Below are 20373 nucleotides of genomic sequence, written 5' to 3' on the forward strand. Positions count from 1 at the left end.
GCACAGCGGTGTTCACCTTTCTTATAAATTGGACAGAGTACATTTAAATTGTAATCGGCAGGTATGCATTCATCCGACCATATTTTGGGATATGAGCTGATACATGCTTATCAGTTCCTCCCTGTAATGCTTGGATAGAGCAGTCGACAGTCCGTCATGGTTGGGTAACTGAACAACAGTCCCGCCGATAATGATTGGGGAATCGAAATTTCCATCTTCTTTGAGACATCCACTGCAAATGTGAGCAGTGTTCCATTAATAGCTTTAGTTTGGTCTGACCGTCAGCCACCAGATTGCCGTCTTTGTGTGCTACAGGGAAACGCACCCGTCTTTAAATCTTTTGTATGCCACATAACTTTCTGGCAGGATATCCAGACGTTTTTCTTATCGGCCAGGGTCTCAAATTCTATACACTTACGTATTACGGATTCTTTTGGATTATACGTCTCTTTTTGTTTCTCAACTCCCGTTAGCGGACCCACAAGGCTTGTATTGCACACAGTGGGTCTCCGTACAGTCACGTTCTTCATCGTACCAATTGTTCTTTCGAGGCTAGTCGAAATCCGATTTTTTTCTTCGGCGGCGATACCCAGAGAACGAGAAATGTGGCGCCATTGCTCGTACATGTCGTCTCGTTGTGCTCTCTATCTGCTGCGATTGCAGCATTTCGATGTCTAATACTCTTTGCGTAGTTAGGCGTATGATTTTAGCTTAATGAATTCCCTTGTGCTGGAATCTGGTGTTGCAGACCACCCCAAGTCGGACACTCAATTTGCGCTCCTTTACATGGTAGTTGTAGGAGTGGTCCAATCGTCTTTTTGCTTTGCCCCGTCCACCGCATCTCTTGAACGGCGGTGATGTAAGCTTTTGCTCCTGCCAGGACATTAACAGCCGGTCAAAAGCACCTTCCCCATTAAAGGGCCAGACATTCCAGGTGCATACTGTCAATTTATTGCCCTTAGTTCGCTTGCCGCCGTAGCCGAATGGGTTGGTGCGTGACTACCATTCGGAATTCACAGAGAGAACGTAGGTTCGAATCTCGGTAGAACACCAAAATTAAGAAAAACATTTTTCTAATAGCGGTCGCCCGTCGGCAGGCAATGGCAAACCTCCGAGTGTATTTCTGCCATGAAAAAGCTCCTCATAAAAATATCTGCCGTTCGGAGTCGACTTAAAACTGTAGGTCCCTCCATTTCTGGAACAACATCAAGACGGACACCACAAATAGGAGGAGGAGCTCGGGCAAACACCCAAAAAGGGTGTACGCGCCGATTATAACGGCTGATATTTTAGCTATTGTCTTTTTAAACAGTTGGTTTAAACAGCTGACGCACGTTTCGTGTTTTGTTTCACTGTCAAACATCTTCAGTTTGGTATGTATATAATTTAGCCATGAATCGTCTTACAAACGAACAACGCTTGCAAATCATTGAATTTTATTTTAAAAATGCGTGGGCTAGAATTTAGTATAATGCCGATCGCTTTCGAAAAAACGGTAAAAAGGGGGTGATAGAGGGGTGTATCCCCATCTTAAAACTGAAAACAGAACCTGCCGGAGGCTTATAGTTTTTAAGTAATTTAATGTTAAAGTTCTATAATTTAGCGAAAAGTTGGTGTTGCCATACACCTGAAATGAAAACGAAGTTCGCACGCAGGGATGTTCAGTGGAAGGTTCATTGTAAAACTGCAGTATTTTTTGCTGTAATTTAAAGTTGAGAAATGAATTTGAAAATAAAAACATACAACTCATTTAAACTTAAAAACAATGATATTAAGCGTATCACAAAAAATAATAAAGTAATTAAAATTAAATTAAATTAATTAACACAGTATTTTTGCGTGGAACTCTTTATCGCGTAGGCGGCCTTCGGCCGCGCTTCATAAAAATAACCCTCATCAGTCCTACTCCGGCTACGCAATCCACAGTATTTTTGCGTAGAACTCCTTTTCGCGTGGGCGGCCTTCGGCCGCGCTTCAAAAAAATAACCCTCATCAGTCCAACTCCGGCTACGCAATCCACAGTATTTTTGCGTAGAACTCCTTTTCGCGTGGGCGGCCTTCGGCCGCGCTTCAAAAAAATAACCCTCATCAGTCCAACTCCGGCTACGCAATCCACAGTATTTTTGCGTAGAACTCCTTTTCGCGTGGGCGGCCTTCGGCCGCGCTTCAAAAAAATAACCCTCATCAGTCCAACTCCGGCTACGCAATCCACAGTATTTTTGCGTAGAACTCCTTTTCGCGTGGGCGGCCTTCGGCCGCACTTCAAAAAAATAACCCTCATCAGTCCAACTCCGGCTACGCAATCCACAGTATTTTTGCGTAAAACTCCTTTCCGTGTTAAAACCATTGAACCCAAAATTAAAACGTCATATGCGTGTATGTAGTAAGCAGGCACAATAACCCCCATTCCCATCATTAACACTAAACTCAAGTACTTAATTTTTGTTTTCATTTGCAGGCATCCGGCAACACCATACTGTTGTAATTCCAATCTTCTTCTTGTTCGCGCTTAAAATTGGAATGTGATTGCATAGGCAAATGAATTTGCATTTAATTTGAATAGATATAATTAGAATATTAGCATAAAAATCGGTACAAACACGCGTGTGAGTGTATATTTGGTGATTTATAGTGAAATGTTAGAAAATATAGAGTGTAATGTGACAAATTATACTGATGTTCCCAAGGGCATTTTGAATGTAAATAATTAAAAAATTATTATTTCCCGATTAATTTAAAGTTATAAAGAGTGTTCCTTAACACCTCACTAACATCTCCACCAAGTTTCATTAAAAAAAACATTATAGTTTGCCAGAAATTCCAAGATCGGCATTGTTCTAAATTACAGCCAATGCGTGTTCTGTTAAGAAAGTTTAAGATCCACTTTTTTATCGAAAAATTGTGTTCAGCAACGAAGCTCATTTTTGGATCAATGGGTACGTAAATAAGCAGAATTGTCGATTTTGGAGTAAAGAGCAGCCAGAAGAATTGCAAGAGCTACCAATGTATCGAAAAGGTCACAGTTTGGTGCGGTTTATGGGGTGGAGGTACCATTGGACCGTACTTCTTCAAAGATGCTGCGAATCGTAACGTAACTGTGAATGGTGAGCGCTACCGTGAAATGATATCCAACTTTTTTTTGCCCAAAATGCAAGAGCTTGACTTGCATGACATGTGGTTTCAGCAAGACGGTGCCACATGCCACACAGCATGCGTAATAACGGACTTGTTGAGAGGCGAGTTCGGTGAACATTTTATTTCACGTGCGGGACCTGTCAATTGGCCACCCAGATCGTGCGATATAACGCCTTTAGATTATTTTTTGTGGGGCTATGTTAAAGCTCATGTCTATTCAGACAAGCCTGCTTCAATTAACGCATTGGAAGACAACATTAAAGTATTTATATGTGAGATTCCGGCCGAAACATTGAGTATGTCAAAATTGGACTAAGCGGATGGACCATTTGAAGCGCAGTTGCGGTCAACATTTGCATTAAATAATAATCTTCAAACATTAAATTATATGGACTGTACTATCGATTTAAATAAAAATTTCATAAATTTTTCTTAATTTTACGTGTGTTTTTTTGAAAAACTTTCCTATAGCTCTTAAAGAATCACCCTTTACATACATACAGTTCGCTTGCCGTTGTCATCGTTAAAGTTGGAGGTTCTGATCCGAGGCGCTGTTTTTACTTTCAATAGGAGTTTCTTTTTTACATGGCAGGTTCCAAATCTAGAGCACAATCAGAGTTCCTGGACTATTTTCACTTCTCACATTAGCTTGCTTCGAAACGGGTGTTCGGAAGCTACCCAGAGGATACTTGGGTGAAACCCGGTTGTTGTGAGCTACGTGGATTATATGCAGAAGAATCGTACTAACCACACCCAGGAGAATACGATCAGAGATTTTTCTCAATTGCGTGGATTTCTATACACGGAACCATCCTCCACGTTGGTATTCGCAGCATAAATAAATTCTTTGAAATTTTTAAGAAACTAGTTTTGTATTCGTTGCACGAAATCGAGTAAAAATTTAAAATTTGTTGAAATTGGTTAGCTAGCATGCCCAATTTCTATACAACGGTAGTTTTCAAAAGTACAAAAAAATGAATATTAAATACCTTTGAAAAATTGGATAAAGATACGTTTAATTAAAAATTTAAAAAATATGCTAATGAAAATGAAATCTATATATCTATATAAAATTCAAATTATGTATGTATCTATAGATCGACTTGCGTCCTAAACGCATAAACCAATCGTAACCAAATTTGAAACACGAACTGGATACCTTACCGGGATGGTCATAGGCTAAAAAATATTTTGATATATATGGGGGGCGTGGCACCTCCCATACAAGTGGAATTTTTAACAGTCCGTATTTCTGGAAGTATTTACGTTAGACTACTGAAATTTGGTAAGGGGTTATATGACATTAATCCTTACCACATCCACAAAAACTGCGTATAACGAAAAGGGGGGCGTGGCACCTCCCATACAACTGGAATTTTTAACAGTCCGTATTTCTGGAAGTATTTACGTTAGACTACTGAAATTTTATAAGGGGTTATATGACATTAATCCTTACCACACCGATGTGCAATATAAGCAAAAACTCAGGTCAAGGTAGGGTTCTAAAGACATGTAAGCTAATCGTGTGGTATGAGTGCACAATGACCGATAAAAAGTCGCTAGAAGCTTTAGACCGATCTCTGAGAGACTTGAGAGTGGTGCCTTACTCTTACTGGCAGGGGATTTTCGACAAATTCTTCCAGTTATTCCGAAAGGAACCGCCGCAGATGAAGTGAATGCCTGCTTAAAATCGTCATACCTATGAGACTGAACGTAGTCTTGAAAAATTGACTCTTTCTACAAATATGAGAGCACATTTGGGAGGAGATGCTTCAGAAGAAGTTTTTTTCTGAACAATTACTTACAATAGGCAATGGAAAAATACCAATTTCTTTACCACCAAATTTAATTTCTTTACCTCCAGGTTTTTGTCAACTTATGTTATCAGTCGATGCTTTCATAAAAGGGTATTTCCAAATATTTCAGTCAATCACACAAACTATAGATGGCTTCGAGAAAGGGCCATTTTGGCACCTAAGAATGACGATGTAAATGTCATTAATTCCAAAATTCAAGAAATACTACCAGGAACTGTCACAACTTATCATTCCATTGACACAGTCGTCGAAGAATCCTAGGCAGTTCATTATCCCGTTGAGTTTCTTAACTCCTTGGACCCATCAGGAATTCCTCCTCATCGACTGATGCTTAAAAAGGGGGCCATGATAATTTTGCTGCGTTATTTGGATCCTCCACGTTTATGCAATGGCACAAGGCTAATCATCACGAAACTTTTACCGATTGTTATAGAAGCTATGGTTTTATCAGGAAATTTTGAAAACCACAAAGTTTTCATACCAAGAATTCCAATGATGCCGACGGATATACCTTTCAATTTTAAACGCCTCCAATTTCCTATTAGACTGGCTTTCGCAATGCCCATAAATGAAGCTCAGGAACAATCATTAGCTGTAGCAGGAGTCAATCTAACCAACTCATGTTTTACCCATGGCCAATTATATGTAGCCTGCTCCAGAGTTGGCGCACCGAAAAACCTTTTTATTTATACTCAAAATAATATAACAAAAAATGTCATATATCCGATCGTTTTAAATAATACCTAAACTGACTTAAAAAAGTTAAAGTTGTTTTATTTACTTTGCATACTTTTTGATAGAAATGTGGGGTGAAACCCACGGGTATAAGCTAGTTAACAATAAATATCAACCGGTAAATACAAAGGCGAATCTATTAATGGTGATATCGGTAAATCAGCTGATTTATTTATTTTTTCTTTCGTTGGGTCCATTTGACTGCTAGCCCAGAGTGACACAAGGCGAATTCATTCTTTGTTTTATACTTTGCCTAACTTTTCTTTGACAATCAAATCAACAACCAACAATCTTTGTTGGTCTACTGCCATATCTGAATATGCCTTGGTAAATACATAGATGAAATTTTGTCAAACATGGCTAGACAAGATTTTGGAAAAGCGAAGGTGATTTCCTACAAGAATATGGAATTTTTGGACCTGCAGCTCCCACTTATCTAACTTCCTGCCATGATACATAGTTGGTTCGAAAATATCCGACAGCATGGGCTCTGGCATGTTTGGTGCCAAAACATAGCTGCCAGTGCTAATGGATAGTTTTACAAATATCTTTCACGTGGAAGTTTCTTGTTAGATTGATCCCTGCGCACATACAGTGCGGCATACATTTATCACTTTTTCTGTTTGTTTTTCAACAGCTATGTTCGTCTATGACCTCTTGTATGATGCTCACAGTTTTTCTTCCAACTGAGGTAGATTGGGCTTTTGAGCTTTCATAAGAATACCAGAACACACCAATTGTTATGAAAATCGTTCCGGCATTTTGTGGCCGTGAAGGAATATCATTAGATTTCATTTAAGAATTTATACTCACCTTTGTTTTCGTTTTTTTAAATAATGTTAAAACCACACATTTGTCAAAGCATTTAATGTTTAATTTCTCAAATTACCTAGCAATTACAAAGTTTCATCCTTACGACGTACCTTATTTTATATTCGTTTTTCATTTGCTCTGCTCTATGATTATACGTATGTTTATTTCATTATAAACCTATCGTACTATGTATGTATGTACTTAAGAGTGTTAGAGGATAAGTGAGTTTTGGTTTTATAGATTTTGTGGTTTAATTAAAAATTATGCGTGCAGTTTTTTGCTTTGCCTGTAAATATGCATTTTATTTATATGTTTTTATTTGTGAATACTTTGATGGGCTGGTGAGTTTTGAATCTGTGCTTATTAGTTACAGCAAAGTACGTATTTTGAGATGTGAAAGAGAAAATATCTTTTTTCAATTTATAACTACTATATGAGTATCTCCACGTTATAAGTACCTCTGGTAAACTTATGAGCCATTACTTTGATCTTCAACTATTTTTTGTTTTTCTTCCATATTTGTCTTATTTTATTTGGCTTATTTTGCATTAAAGTTTCTATGAATCATGATGGTTTACAATACCTATAAGTTAAGTTAAGTCAAGTTTGTAGTTCGAGAAGTAAAGTGGCCTGCTGAAAATTGTTTCAAGTGCTAGTTGGTATTTTGTTTTACCTGTAGGATAGTATTTATAGTTTTTTAAGTGGTGTTTGTTGTTGAGATAGCTTTTTTATGAGCAAGAATATAAACGGCAAACGGAAAAACGGCAATGTTATTTCGTTGCGACTGTAACCCTTTCTTAATGCGTTTTAATTTAACCGGCATCCATGCATGCATTTGTGGCCAAATTAGCATAGCGTAACTGAATTGAATAAAGGTAATGCGTTGGAGATGATATTAAGCGGGTAATTCAATTACATTAAAGCTTTGAAAAACGCCATAAGTCTTACTTCAAATTTTGTAGGGCATATTTTCGCTTTATATACAAATACATTAACATTGCCTTCGTATGTATGCCTTGCAATGACTAAAAATGCTTATTTGCATCCACTTTTACAGGTAGTAAATCTGCAACTAGAGTTAGTGAACTCCTTTATACCCAATTTAATTTTGATTTATTAATCTACGAGCACACTTACATCAATTCACCGTAACTGTACAATAGCAAAGTTCAAATATGATATTCATTATGAATGTAGCTTTAAATCCCGCAAAAAATATGTATCCTTATGCATTTTTGGTGTACGTCTAAGCTTTCTTACAAATATATGTATGTATGTAATTAATTATTATTTCCATATATGCATGTTTATGTTTATGAATGTATGTATGTATGTAAGTATATATTAAGTATATTGCAACATGCGGCTGTACGACTAATTGTTATATTAATCCCTCATTATTATTGTATATGTAACTAAACTGTAACATATTTTAAAAATATTATTAGCAAAATTTAGATATTTGTGAAAAAAATTAAATTTTTAAAGTTTTGAAAAATGAACTGTGGCCTAGCGTAAGTTCGCAAATATGTAAGATCACAACGTGATTTAATCAAAACAAGCGAAGCTGAGTTGCGGTGTTGTGACAATTGATCTGGATACTTTGCTGTACGAGTATGCAACACAGTAACTCAGCCAATAGACAGGAGTAAACACAAAAGGTCTGCCAACACGTTGTGTATGAAATAATATTTATTTTATTAATTTAGATAAATATTCATTGAAATTTCGGGGAGTGGAAATATTTATAAACAATTCCTATATTTTCTTTTGTTATGAGAATTTAATGCTTTTTGACCACTCTGTGTTATTCGTATTTCAAATCGCCGTAACGCACGGAAATGCATTGTTCGGCCCGCCATTACGCGTCGTTTTGCGCGGAAATAAATTCGTTCAAGTGAATTTAACTTTTGCCATATTAAATTTCAGTAAATTTGTTTTTAATCTATTGAAAAAGTGTTGGTGAAATAATGTGTTCGTTTTAAGCATAAATATCTTCAGTTGAGTTTACGTACATATATTAACGCTTCCAAGAATTTGCTACTCTGTCGTGCCTGCTAAGAAATTGGGGGAAAAAACAACAACAAAGTGTTGATGTTCTCATTGTTGGTTCATATATAGTGCATGAACTGTTTTATGAATCAGCGCGTTGCGTTTGATTGAACGTTAACTAATTGAAATATTTTAATGAAAGAGTAGTAGGTACATACTTTATATAATAGTCGATGCTAAAAGCAAAGATTGATGATCTAAAAAGTGAGTGGGTTGCAGTTTTGTGTGAATCTACTTATTCTTCAAAAATAGATACATAAAAATTAAAACTTTTATTCAATTAAATTAAATATTCAATTTAAGCGCATTTTAAATTAATTAAACTTGAAATAAAAATCAGTTCACAAGCCATCAGCTGTAATCTTACACCGTCGAAACATTTTGCTTTCATTGTCTGTATTAATTGTGTTAAGCTTGCATTTATTTTGATCGGTTTTTAACATTTACAAAGCATTTTTGCACATCCAACTTACTAACTACAAACACAAAGCAATTTTTTATACTTAATATTTTTATATCTCAAAGGCAAAGAAATAAAAACAACTGCACACATTGCAAGTCTAAAACTTTTATCGACATTCAATTTATTCAAACATTATTTTCGTTTTATTTATTTCACACACCTACATAACTCATTTTTATATGTATTCCTTTTATATATACATACATCATTTGGCAGTGAACCTGAGCTTTCTTATATATTTTGGTGATCAACTCTACTTTACAAATTTTCGTCCACCCATATTTTTCACAATAACTAATAAATGGGAAAAATTATAATACATTACATAAACTTACTAAGCAATTACATACAAATATGTAGATTGGAAAATATCCCTATGAAAATTCTGTGCAATGAATTCGTATAAGTTGGATAAACACTACATTAGATTGCTTCAAATTACCAAGACTCAATTGCAGATCCTTTGAAATCTAACTTCAAATAATATATATCTTATATATTTGATCTTCAAAAACTACCAGAACTAATTCTGTTTGCCAATGTGGCATGAATATATGTATGTGAAATACAACTGGATAGCCCGTTTCTAAATTTGGTTTTGAAAACTATAAGTATTTAAGAGTTGGAGTATAATCTACTATTGAAAAATTGGTGGTTTATAAAGGGCAGTTTTTATTGAGGTTCAAAAAGATTTTGTATAATTGTTTTTTGTTTTGTTTATTGTAAAGCTGGCCTGGAAATGCTTCGGCTTTTATGAATTGAAAAATAGCGGAAAAATAAATACTGGTATTTCTTTCAATAATTCAAAGTTATAACTGAGTGCTTGCCTTCTTCCTTGTATTTTAAAATTTGCGCACAAAAATACATAGTTTCAAAACCTTTACAATTTACTAGCATACTTTTTATATGAATCTTGCGAGATGATTTGATGATAGTGAGCTTTTGTTTTTTTCTCAGTGTTTGCAATTCATTTTCAACCTTTTAATCGTATTTGCAAATACAAACATACAAACTCCTGAAGACTTGAGTTTTTGGGTGCTATTAAAATTAATTTATCTTTTTTCTTTCGTTTATATTTTATTTTTATACATCTTTTTTGGTTTACTTAACTTTTTGTCGTTTTTTGTCATGCGTTTAGTCATCTTTTACATTAACTTAACTTTACTGCGATTATAATTCTGCTTTGAGTTTTTGTATTTTACTTAGCTACAGATATTTGCATTTGAGTGAATATTTTTTGGTTATACTACACATTTTATTTATATCTTTCTGTGTGTTTTTTCTAAATAACTGATTACAAGCTAATGTTTGTATGTGTGTATTATATGCGTCGTGGTATAAAATATTATGCAATTTTTTTCATATGATATATTTTAGTAATAAATTAAATTAAATTAAAATCGATTTATCGAACATTTATGAAGATTTTTCAAAAATTTAATTATTAACAAAACTCAACTTACATTCAAAAAGTTAGCTCTTTAACTAAACTTAGAAAATATTTATATTTGTTTTTTGTTTTTATTTGTATTAAACATAAAAATAAAGTAACAAATGCGCTAGCGCAGCTAATTTACAGCGTTTTTGCACGATCAAGTAAATCACTAATGAATTTCTGTGAAAGAAAACAGAATTAAAACAGGTCTTTTATTAAAATAATTTTAAATATATACAACTTACGGATATGTCGGATTGCGGGCGCTTGCAGACTGACAGTAGCCGCTAAAAGAGAAACGAAAATTTTGGCAATAGTTATAAAAAGGAAAGGTGTAATGCAAAATATGTGTAAAATGAAATAAGTACAAAATAGGTGATTCATTTAACCCTCTGTTTGGCAAATATTGCGACAGACTTATTCTCATCCAATGAGTCTGACCTGACTCTTATACGGTTTGTATGGAAGATACAAGTTAAAAATGTTTTGTTTATTTAAAAAAAAAAATGCTTAAAATTTCATGAAGATAGCTCAGTTAAGTGCCTAATATAACCAATATTAAAAACAAACACTTTTTTTATTTTCTAACATAACTGCGCTTTTCTTTCTTTTTGTAATTACAATTGAATTCTGGTTAAATTTTTGATCAACAACACATGGGCTGAAAAGTCCCGGGCCTAACATATAGATGGCATTAGTTTTATAGCATTCACCTCTTTTTCAGTTAATACTAACCTTAAAAAGGCAGATGTTGAAATGTCATGATATTCTATTCATTAGTGCTTGAGTTTTTATGCCAAGAGTGACACTACTTTTGTTATTTTTAAAACAATGGAACAAAGAGAATTTCGTGTTTTAATTTTACACTGTTTCTTGATGGGAAAGAATACCGTTCAAGCAAAACAATGGCATGGAAAGTGTTATGGGGAAACAACAATAAAACGATGGTTTGCTGACTTCAAAAGTGGTTGTAGAAACACCGATGATGCACAACTCAGTGGACGTCCAAAAGAGGCGGTTATACCAGAAAACATGAAAAAAATCCACAAAATTGTTTTGAATAATTGATAAGTGAAGTTGGGTGAGTTAGCTGACATCGTAAAGATATCAAAATAAGTTGTTGGCTTTATATTGCATGAGCGTTTGACTATGAGAAAGCTCTGTTCAAAGTGGGTGCCGCGTTTGCTCACTGCTTTGTTTCATGAAGACAACGCACCGTCTCACAAGTCAATCAAAACAATGACAAAACTGCATGAAATGAACTTTTAATTGCTCACACACCCCCAGTATTCGTCAGATTTGGCTCCTAGCGGCTACTGGCTGTTCGCAGACCTTAAAAATTGCTCGTTGGTAAGAACTTTCGCTCGAGGTTATCGCTGAAACGGAGGCCTATTTTGAGACAAAGGATAAATCATTCTACAAAACTGGTATTAAAATGTTAGAGCGGCACTGGAATGATTGCGTTGTTCTTGATGGAAATTACGTCGATGAATAAAGCTAAAAAAACGTGTTTTCTTTGTTAGGTCTGGGACTTTTCAGCCCATATGTTACCTACACTTCATATTAAAGCATAAAATGATCCACTTGCCCGATTCTCTTCAACAATTAATTGTTATGATGTATCGAAATATCGCTAAATTCAAGATTTAAATTCAAGATCAGCTCCTTCAGCCCTCATAAGTAGAAGCTTTGAGGAACGAAGTTTAGTGGCTAACTGTTCTGGAAGAGGTGCTCATCGAAATATTAGCGATGTAGACAACTTGGAAGATGTGCAGCGGATTTCGAAAATTATTCTTCTGTGTCAACTCGTCGACGTTCCGGCCAATTGGGCATTAACCGAACAACATTATGGAGAACTTGTTAAGCTGTTTTAAGTCTTAAAATTCAAATTAGATAAGCACTGCTACCACAAGACCACCACCGATTACAATACCCTATTGGTGGGTATTATTTGGCCTACTCTGTATATTTTAATATATTCATAATTAAATTCGAAAAAGATCCCGCTAGACCCATGTACCAAACGGAGGGTTAAGTAAGTTCAATTAACCTTAGCTTCGATCCCATATTTAATTCTATTAAACATCCTGATTGGTTTTAAGTTATTGCAGACTAACTTTTAACTATTTTATTCGAAATATATGATACTGAATAAGAAAAATGAAATAATTCTAATTGTAAAATTATACAATGAGATAAGAAACCAATTAAAAGATTTAATCTATGATGCATACATAAAAGCTAATTAAATAATAAATCTAATCTAATTCCAAAAATTGCAAAAAGTGAACATGAAAAAGTGTCTAAAATATGCAATAAAAGTTCATGGGGGTGAAAATTATACGTAGCAAATTGCAAACCCCTTTGGCAAAAATTTATCAACTTACAATCAAATGAGATCTCCTTATGTCGTCAGTGTCCATATCTAGAATTTCATCAATATCCACATCGATAGCCTCACTCTGCAACATCAATAAAAACATGAAAATTAACCATAATAATATAATAATTGTTGTTAGCAACATCATAATCACAAGTGACCATCTGCACTGTTGCTCACTCTCTTTCCTCTATTTGCTCTCAACTTACCGGTGGATCAAAGAGTTTCTGCAGTTCATCGTACAACCACATCTCAACCGCCAAACGCTTACGTATCAGGCTCATCTGATGTGATCCATACTTGGCGGTGAGGAACTTTTCGCGTCGCTCCTTCACCTCAGCACCCTTCTCATTGAAATTGACGCGCAGATTGGTCCGGTTCGGCGAACGTTCGCAATCGTTCATTTGTTCTAGGCCGCACTGCATTTTGTGTGTGTATGTGTGTGTTTGTGTTTTGAACGATTTTGTTTTTACCTCCTACTGTCTTTTGGCGTAGAGTTTGATATGCTGTGACGTTTTCGTACCAGCTGCTGGACTTTGTCGCTTGGATTTGGCTTCAAAATAAAGCGAATTGAGTTCAATTGTAGTTTTGGGTTTTATTATATTTTTCTCAGTTCAACTCTGTCAGCCTTCTATGTCAATTTAATTACAGTGGGCGGTTGATTGATATTTTGTTTGATAATACCTTTGTTTTTCTTCAGACTTTCCTGCTTCTTTTACTTTCAATTAATTGTCAAACTGCAAAAAAATTAAGAAAAAAAATTAATTAAATTAACAGCTCACCATTTTTGTTCGGTTTTTTATTAAACTTAATTTGAAGTTAATGAAATAATTATTGCAACGTTTACAATTATTATACAAATCCCGGAGTTCACGTTCTTGATGAGTGTGTCATTAACTGGTTAGGAAGGCACCTCAGTCGGTGGCTTATGCTATGTATTTTAACTCAATATGTTTATGCGTTTGCCTTCCGCGCGGCTACATTTATAATTGTATGCATGTCGCAGATTTCCATAAACCAGTTGTTTTCTTTTGTGTGGTCACGTGACTCAGTACATTTGGTATTCCACAACGGCATAAGTATCGGTCAATGCGATCACTTTGTGGTTTTGATGGCAGACCATTTGTTTTTCTGCTTGGTAGCACTTGCATGATTTTTCAAATATCCAGTGAACTCATAGTGGTGATGACTAATTCAGCAGGACTTTTACGTGTGTACAAAACGTGCATGGGGGAAATAAGAAACTTTTGAAAAAATCAAGAGAATTCCATATAGAATTATAAAGGTGTACTTTTTTTGCAGATTCCTAATTAGCAGTGCGATATTTTATTTGGTTTTCACTACTTTTATTTTGTTTTTTTTTTTAATTCTCTTAAATATTTTATGAAAGTGTATGTATGTATGTAGTTCATTCTACAACAAATACTATACGAGTATAAATTAAGGTTTCAAACTTTTATAAAAATTCGACAAATTTTCATAAAAAATTTAAAACTTTTTAATCACAATTAAAAACAAATGTTGTACTGCCATTTGCTAGGGTGGGAGTGACGAGCCGCTCTGTTGCTGCAAGAGTGCTGGTTGGCGTAAACAGCGCTGGCTGTAGCCCTCCAATGCTGGTATTGGAAGCATCCTTCCTCTGAATACTGATGTTAGTGTGTCCGTTGCCATTTGCGGGGCTATCAGTTTTGTCATTTTTGAATGCAGTACTGGCTGGTCCGCTTCCAGATGCATTCAGAGTGGGTGCGTTAGCAGTAGGATACTTCTTCTGAAGAATACTCCTGGATCCACGTTGACATTCCTTCTTCTATTTTTCCCTCGGATGTTTCTTTTTGCTTTTTGTTATTCCTCTTTAATTCTTTTGAGTTTCGACTTCAGACCGCTGTGCTCACACGAAAGTGCAGTTTTCCTAAGTGTCGCCATGTTTATCTATACAAGGAGCCCTTAGACTGTTTAATCTGAAATATTTTCCAGTATATCGTAATCAGGATCTTACTGGTCTCGATCCTGATGAGGTTTACAGCTCTGCATCATTGACATGTGAGGCCTTTCGAGCCGAACCCCCTTCCTCTCCTGCCGGATTTTAGTCGCTTCTTACAACAGGCATGCCTTACGTCAGATGCATTCTTTCCTCAGCCTGCTGGGACGAAAAAATTGGGTATGAAGTTTTGTAGCTCATTAGATTTTAGTACAGTAAATGCGGCAAAATTCTCGTAAATTTTTGATAATTTTTTCCTCTAACGGTGTACTTTCTTAATATCAAAAAAACATTTCGTGCTACGCTTCTACTGAAATTTTTGATACTTTCAATTCTCACCATCCATGATTATGCTAATCCACTTTTCAATAGAGGATGTCTGAATACTCGCACTTAGTAGTGTAAAGAGATTCCGGAATGAAGTAAAGCCTGTCACACCAGCAGCACTCCCGAAATGTGTATTTATTGTGTCTTTTATGCCACTACAACATTTTCATTTCAACACATTCTTGTAAGCATTTTGTCTTCAATAAAAAAAATATTTGTTTTTTCTTCATAAACTTCTTTCTTGTGGACAAAACAAAAAACAAAAATATCAAAATTTGCAGCCTTAGGCCTGTGAGCTCAAATCTATATATACATACATACATACTTCAATATAAAATGCAAAGTTTTGTACGCATTTGCCACCTTCTGTATTTGCTTCATTTCTTTCGTTTGATGAAATGACAAATCAATGCAGACTTTTGCTACATTTCTTTGCCTTAACTTGTTGACCTTAATTGACTTTGATGGACGATATTGGACCAACCAAATTTGTAAGCAATAAAGGTATCCCCATATATGCATACATACATATGTATGTACATACATAAGCTTATATAGCAATTTTTTCTATGTTTTTTTTTGGTTGACAAAGTTTTGCTATGTACTGCCTTTGCATAAAATTTTGCGTATTCGCCCCAAACGAGATATATCTTACGTACTCATACAGCTAAATATGTAATGAAATTATAAGCATTTTCGCACATTTGCTAGAAAGTGGAAATATTTTTGGACGCCACGAGTTTTGTTTATAGTTTTATAATAGCTTTTCAATTCCAAGTTTTTAGTAATATTACTTAATTAGCTCGTGCAGCTAAGATTCATTATGGATCGATCGTTAGGGTCAGCGATTGAATTTGTTCCGCTATGTCGTAGTTTTCATTTTTGATGTCGCTACCGCAATATATCGATCTCGAAGGTGTACAATCTTTCTACTATTTAGGCAGCGCTATATTAGTCTATGGAGGTTCAAGCCATGAAATCAAAAGCCGAATAAATAAAGTTGTGGCGGCATTTGGCTCTCTGCAAGCAATTTGGAACGCATCACACATTTCACGGCGCACAAAACTGCGAATTTTCAACTCCAATGTAAAGTCGACTTTACTTTATGGTTGCGAAAGGTGGAGCTCATTACAAGTTTTTGCAAATAGATGCCTTCGAAAAATTCTCAAAATATTCTAGCCAAATATTATATCGAATGCCGACTTTGGGCCAGAACCCAGCAGAAGCAAATACTATTAGAAATATGAAGGAGAAAATAGTGCTGTATCGGCCATGTTTTACGCAGAGGAAATGGTGACTTAACAAGCGCCGCCATTGACTGGAACACCTAAGGAAGCCGCATACGTGGAAGACCGGCGAATACCTGGAGATGACTGTTGGCGTCAGAAATTCGCGCCATCCAGCTTAGCAGGAATTAAGTTAAGATTTGCGCAAAAAAGACCCGAATAGAAGAAATTCGTTGTTGTCCTACGTTCCCCACTGGAACTCTAGGAATTTGATGATAAACAGCGGCACTAATTATTCGCTTACCTGCTAAAATTCGTGATAATTTTAAGTTGTATTCAACCACACCTATAACCTACACTGCATAACTTGTTGCTTATATTTTCAACAAAACAAAAACGAACAGGTCTAAATAGCAGCTATGGGAGTAGAAGCGAGAGTTGTAGCGATAGCTGGAGCACACTTAAATAATTTCACAAGTAGCGCTCAGGTTGACACCAAGTTCTTTCTTACTACTTCAACTACAGACAGCACTTACAATTTTTTTTTACTATGGCTCTGAACTACTAGCAGTAACGAAACGTAGCTTGGAGCGGAGCAAAACAGTTCATCGCGCATTTTGCGCTACCTGATCTACTACTCATTTGTTCAAGTTCAGAGCAGTAGCGAGAGCACAGCAGTATTTTCGTTGATATTGCGGCCACGAAGTAATTAATGCAAACAGAGGTTATGGTTAGCGCGGACCCGTTTATGTCGTAGCATCTGCTTGGAGTACTACATTCTTCCTATTTGCCTATTTTCTTTGCTTCTGGTCGTCCGCTTGATTCAATCCGCCCAGCTGTTGATAGCAGAAGTCCGAATTGAGTGTTTGGCCAATTGGAGCAGCCCATGGCCTGCCAAACACACTTTTGATCTCTTCTATTCGCCACTTTTCTGCTCGACTAACTTAACGAAAAATTTGCATATGAAAGCAACAACAAAGTTATTGAACAAAATTTGCAGCTAGCGAGTATGGCTATAGCTCTTATATGTAACTGGTATAACTCACTATCTTACAAAAGCATTAACTGTAGACAGTTCTACTCCGGTGGTGTCAAGATATGTTGATTTATACCAGTTGCTTTATCTATTCGCCACTTGCTAACGCTTGGCAGAAGAGGCCTGCTAATACCTTCTTGGCCGTTAATCTGGGTTTGGCGATCGCTGGGTTGGTTCACTGCGATTCGACCTGGACCTTTTACGGCTGTTATTCTCGTGTTAAATTATTCAGCGCAAATTGAAGGCGAAGCTTGGTCTAAACACGTGCCAAAGGTTTAGGCGCCATCAAATTTATGTTCATTGACTTTTAATAGTTTCTCAAGGGATTTGTGGTGCCAATATATATTAAATTAAAAAGTGGAAAAAGTCAGTAACTTGGCGTGCACTCATGAGAAAAATAGTACAATATTATATAAAGTTTGTTATTTAAATAATTAAGACTACTTCCTTTAGTAGTTAAATAATGTTTGCTTTCTAAAATTTTCCGTTACATTTCAATTAATAACTCTTTTCAATGGCATTTACAGTTTCGAAACCACATATTTCCACAGGCTCTTTGATAAAAAGAATTTCTCTCAAGCTATTAACGATTTTCTAGTCCATTGTGATGCAAAATTTTCCCAGGAAACCTTCACAACTTTAATTTGCGGAAAATTGCTGGCCGTCAAAGTAGACATTTTTTCCTCTGACTTTCTCATCTGATTTTCTTCTATGAACAAATTTTCTAGTGGCCTTAAGCCTACTAATCAACAGCAGCAGCAGCGCTGAGTTTATGGTGGGCGTTTAAAACGATCAGCAGACTACAATCTAGATAGATGGCAGCGTTTAGCTTGTAGTTTGTCATGTTGCCACACACTCTCCTTAAGCGTGAATTGCTAATATCCAGATAATTGCAAGGAAAGAGTAGCTTGTGTACTTTGATTTCCAAGCTGCGAAGCGTTGATGTCTTAGTTTGCATAAATTCATGTTGTAACCTCAATTAGTGGTTAAAAACAAGAAAAATCAGCAAAGTAGCAGGCTTGAGTAGCCTGGTGTTACCCACGATATTACGGCAACAATGGCGCGTTGGATGCCTAAGTAACATTTTACCGCCATCGCTGTTTTTTTGCTTACCTATCTCTTTCTATCGATAAGAGTTGCGAGTTTTCTATGTCAACAAGTAGAAAAACATTTTTTTTGTTAAATTCGCGCCGTATAAAATATGTTAATGATGAAAAGATGGGAGAAAAAAAAACGTCAACAGCCAATTATGAGTCGCGTAACAGGCAGTACAAAAATGCAGCACAATGAATACAATAAAGCGGGAAAACTATGCAACTGCAAACAACTATGTAAAATAGTAACAAAATCCACATAGGCTTCCTTATCATCATACAACATATTGCATGGAAGTATTTGAATTACTAGGCTGCTACAATCCATAGGCATGAAAAATGCAGCAAAGCCTCCACAACAATGGGAAAACCAAAAATAACATTCCAACAACAACGTCGAAATATCGCACGCTTTGCGGCGGCGAGTGCATTGCCTGCCGGGTACTGCAAGCTGAAATACCTACCCATTATTTGCAGCTGCTTTTATGGCTAGTTTATGCTGCTTTTTTCACTTTACCACACATTTTGCCTTTTACTTATTCAGCTGCAAGCCTGCGGAGTTGCGCTTTTTTCGCATTGTTACGCCTCCATTTGATGCTTACGCGGTCTCTGTGCTTACATTGTTGTTGTTAAGATTTTTTCGCATGGCAGGTGATGTACGTGTGCACATAAACAAGAAAAAATACCTTCAAACATACATACACACATACATATGTGTATACGGGTATAGATGTGCGTGTTGCAGCACTAAGCCAGGCAGAAACTTCCGCGATTTTTAGCCGCTTTGCATTTTCCTTGGGCTTTTCAATCAAATTAATGTTAGCACGCATTCACTCTTGTTTTTGTTGCTATATTTTTCTACAACTACACGTAACTGCAACAACTGCAATGCTAACATCAACCACATAATAATAGTGATTTTAGCTTCTGAGTCAGAAAAATTGGGCAGCCAAGCAGTCAAGCCGGCGGGCAGTCAATGATTACACTGAAAAAAAAAGAAAACTGTGCGGTTCATAAGCTTTTGATCAGTAGAAGTTTTAATTACCAACTACTTTGGTGTATGAACTACTTTTCAGTATGTCAAAAGCTATGAGCTTAGAAGATGAGAAATTTTATGACCAAAAACCAATTGGTTCTAAACTGATTCTAATTACAAAGTGGTGAAATTTCTTAACGAAGTTTTGTTAACGGAACGGGTTGGCAACTTCTTATCTTTAAATGTTCTTTCAAAAATGAAGCATCCTTGGTCAACTGAAGTAAAACAGTGAGAGTAAATTCGACTGCCGCGTCTAATCAGTCGTTGTTCCGGCGGCAACGAATAACGTGAGGAATGGCTGCGTTGATTTTTTTCGTTTTCACAAACACAATCTCAGTTTTTTCGTAAACTAGCCGCTGTCATTACCCTGGTTACGTCAGCATATCAGCTGATTTCTTCAAAATCGCTGAGAGCTGGTTAACGGTCCGGCCAACATCAACTCTGCATTCTTTATATCGTCATATTATTTGCTGTGGCACATAGTTTACAGTGGTCATATGGAGAAAACTATCGAAATTTAGCACTTTAAATGAGTGGAATGTTATATAGGGCGTTACAAAATTCATGCAAAAATAGTTTTGATTTTTAGTTTTGATCTTCTCTTAGCAACTCGAATTGAGAGAAGCTTACAGGTTTCTAGGCTACTGCAGCCGAGAGCTACTGAAGACAAGATCTATACAATTGAGTTCGCGGCAAAGCTGATGAGTATGAAGGGACTGGATTTTTCAAAACTGGCCTTCTATCTGGTTGGAATAAAAGACCGGAGGTTGATAAAGACCAAAACAAAATATTTATATTCAAGAATGTCAATCAACCATAGAGTCTCCCTTACAGCACAGCATCAAT

General features: G+C 35.9%; 1 protein-coding gene across 5 annotated transcripts in view; it reads right to left on the reverse strand.

The window, feature by feature from the left end:
• Positions 1-6539: 6539 nt before the first annotated feature.
• LOC128863098 (protein phosphatase 1 regulatory subunit 14B) overlaps positions 6540-20373 on the reverse strand; it is an 87346-nt gene continuing 73512 nt past the window's right edge. For all 5 annotated transcript variants that reach the window (XM_054102032.1, XM_054102033.1, XM_054102034.1 and 2 more), the window contains 4 exons: positions 13040-13567; positions 12838-12912; positions 10696-10737; positions 6540-10630 (listed from right to left, as the gene is read on the reverse strand). In XM_054102032.1, coding sequence (XP_053958007.1) covers positions 10589-10630; positions 10696-10737; positions 12838-12912; positions 13040-13255 — 375 coding nt within the window. In that variant the 5' untranslated portion in view covers positions 13256-13567 and the 3' untranslated portion in view covers positions 6540-10588. The remainder of the gene's footprint in view (positions 10631-10695; positions 10738-12837; positions 12913-13039; positions 13568-20373) is intronic.

This window comes from Anastrepha ludens, chromosome 5 (assembly GCF_028408465.1).
Source record: "Anastrepha ludens isolate Willacy chromosome 5, idAnaLude1.1, whole genome shotgun sequence".
NCBI classification, from domain to species: domain Eukaryota; kingdom Metazoa; phylum Arthropoda; class Insecta; order Diptera; family Tephritidae; genus Anastrepha; species Anastrepha ludens.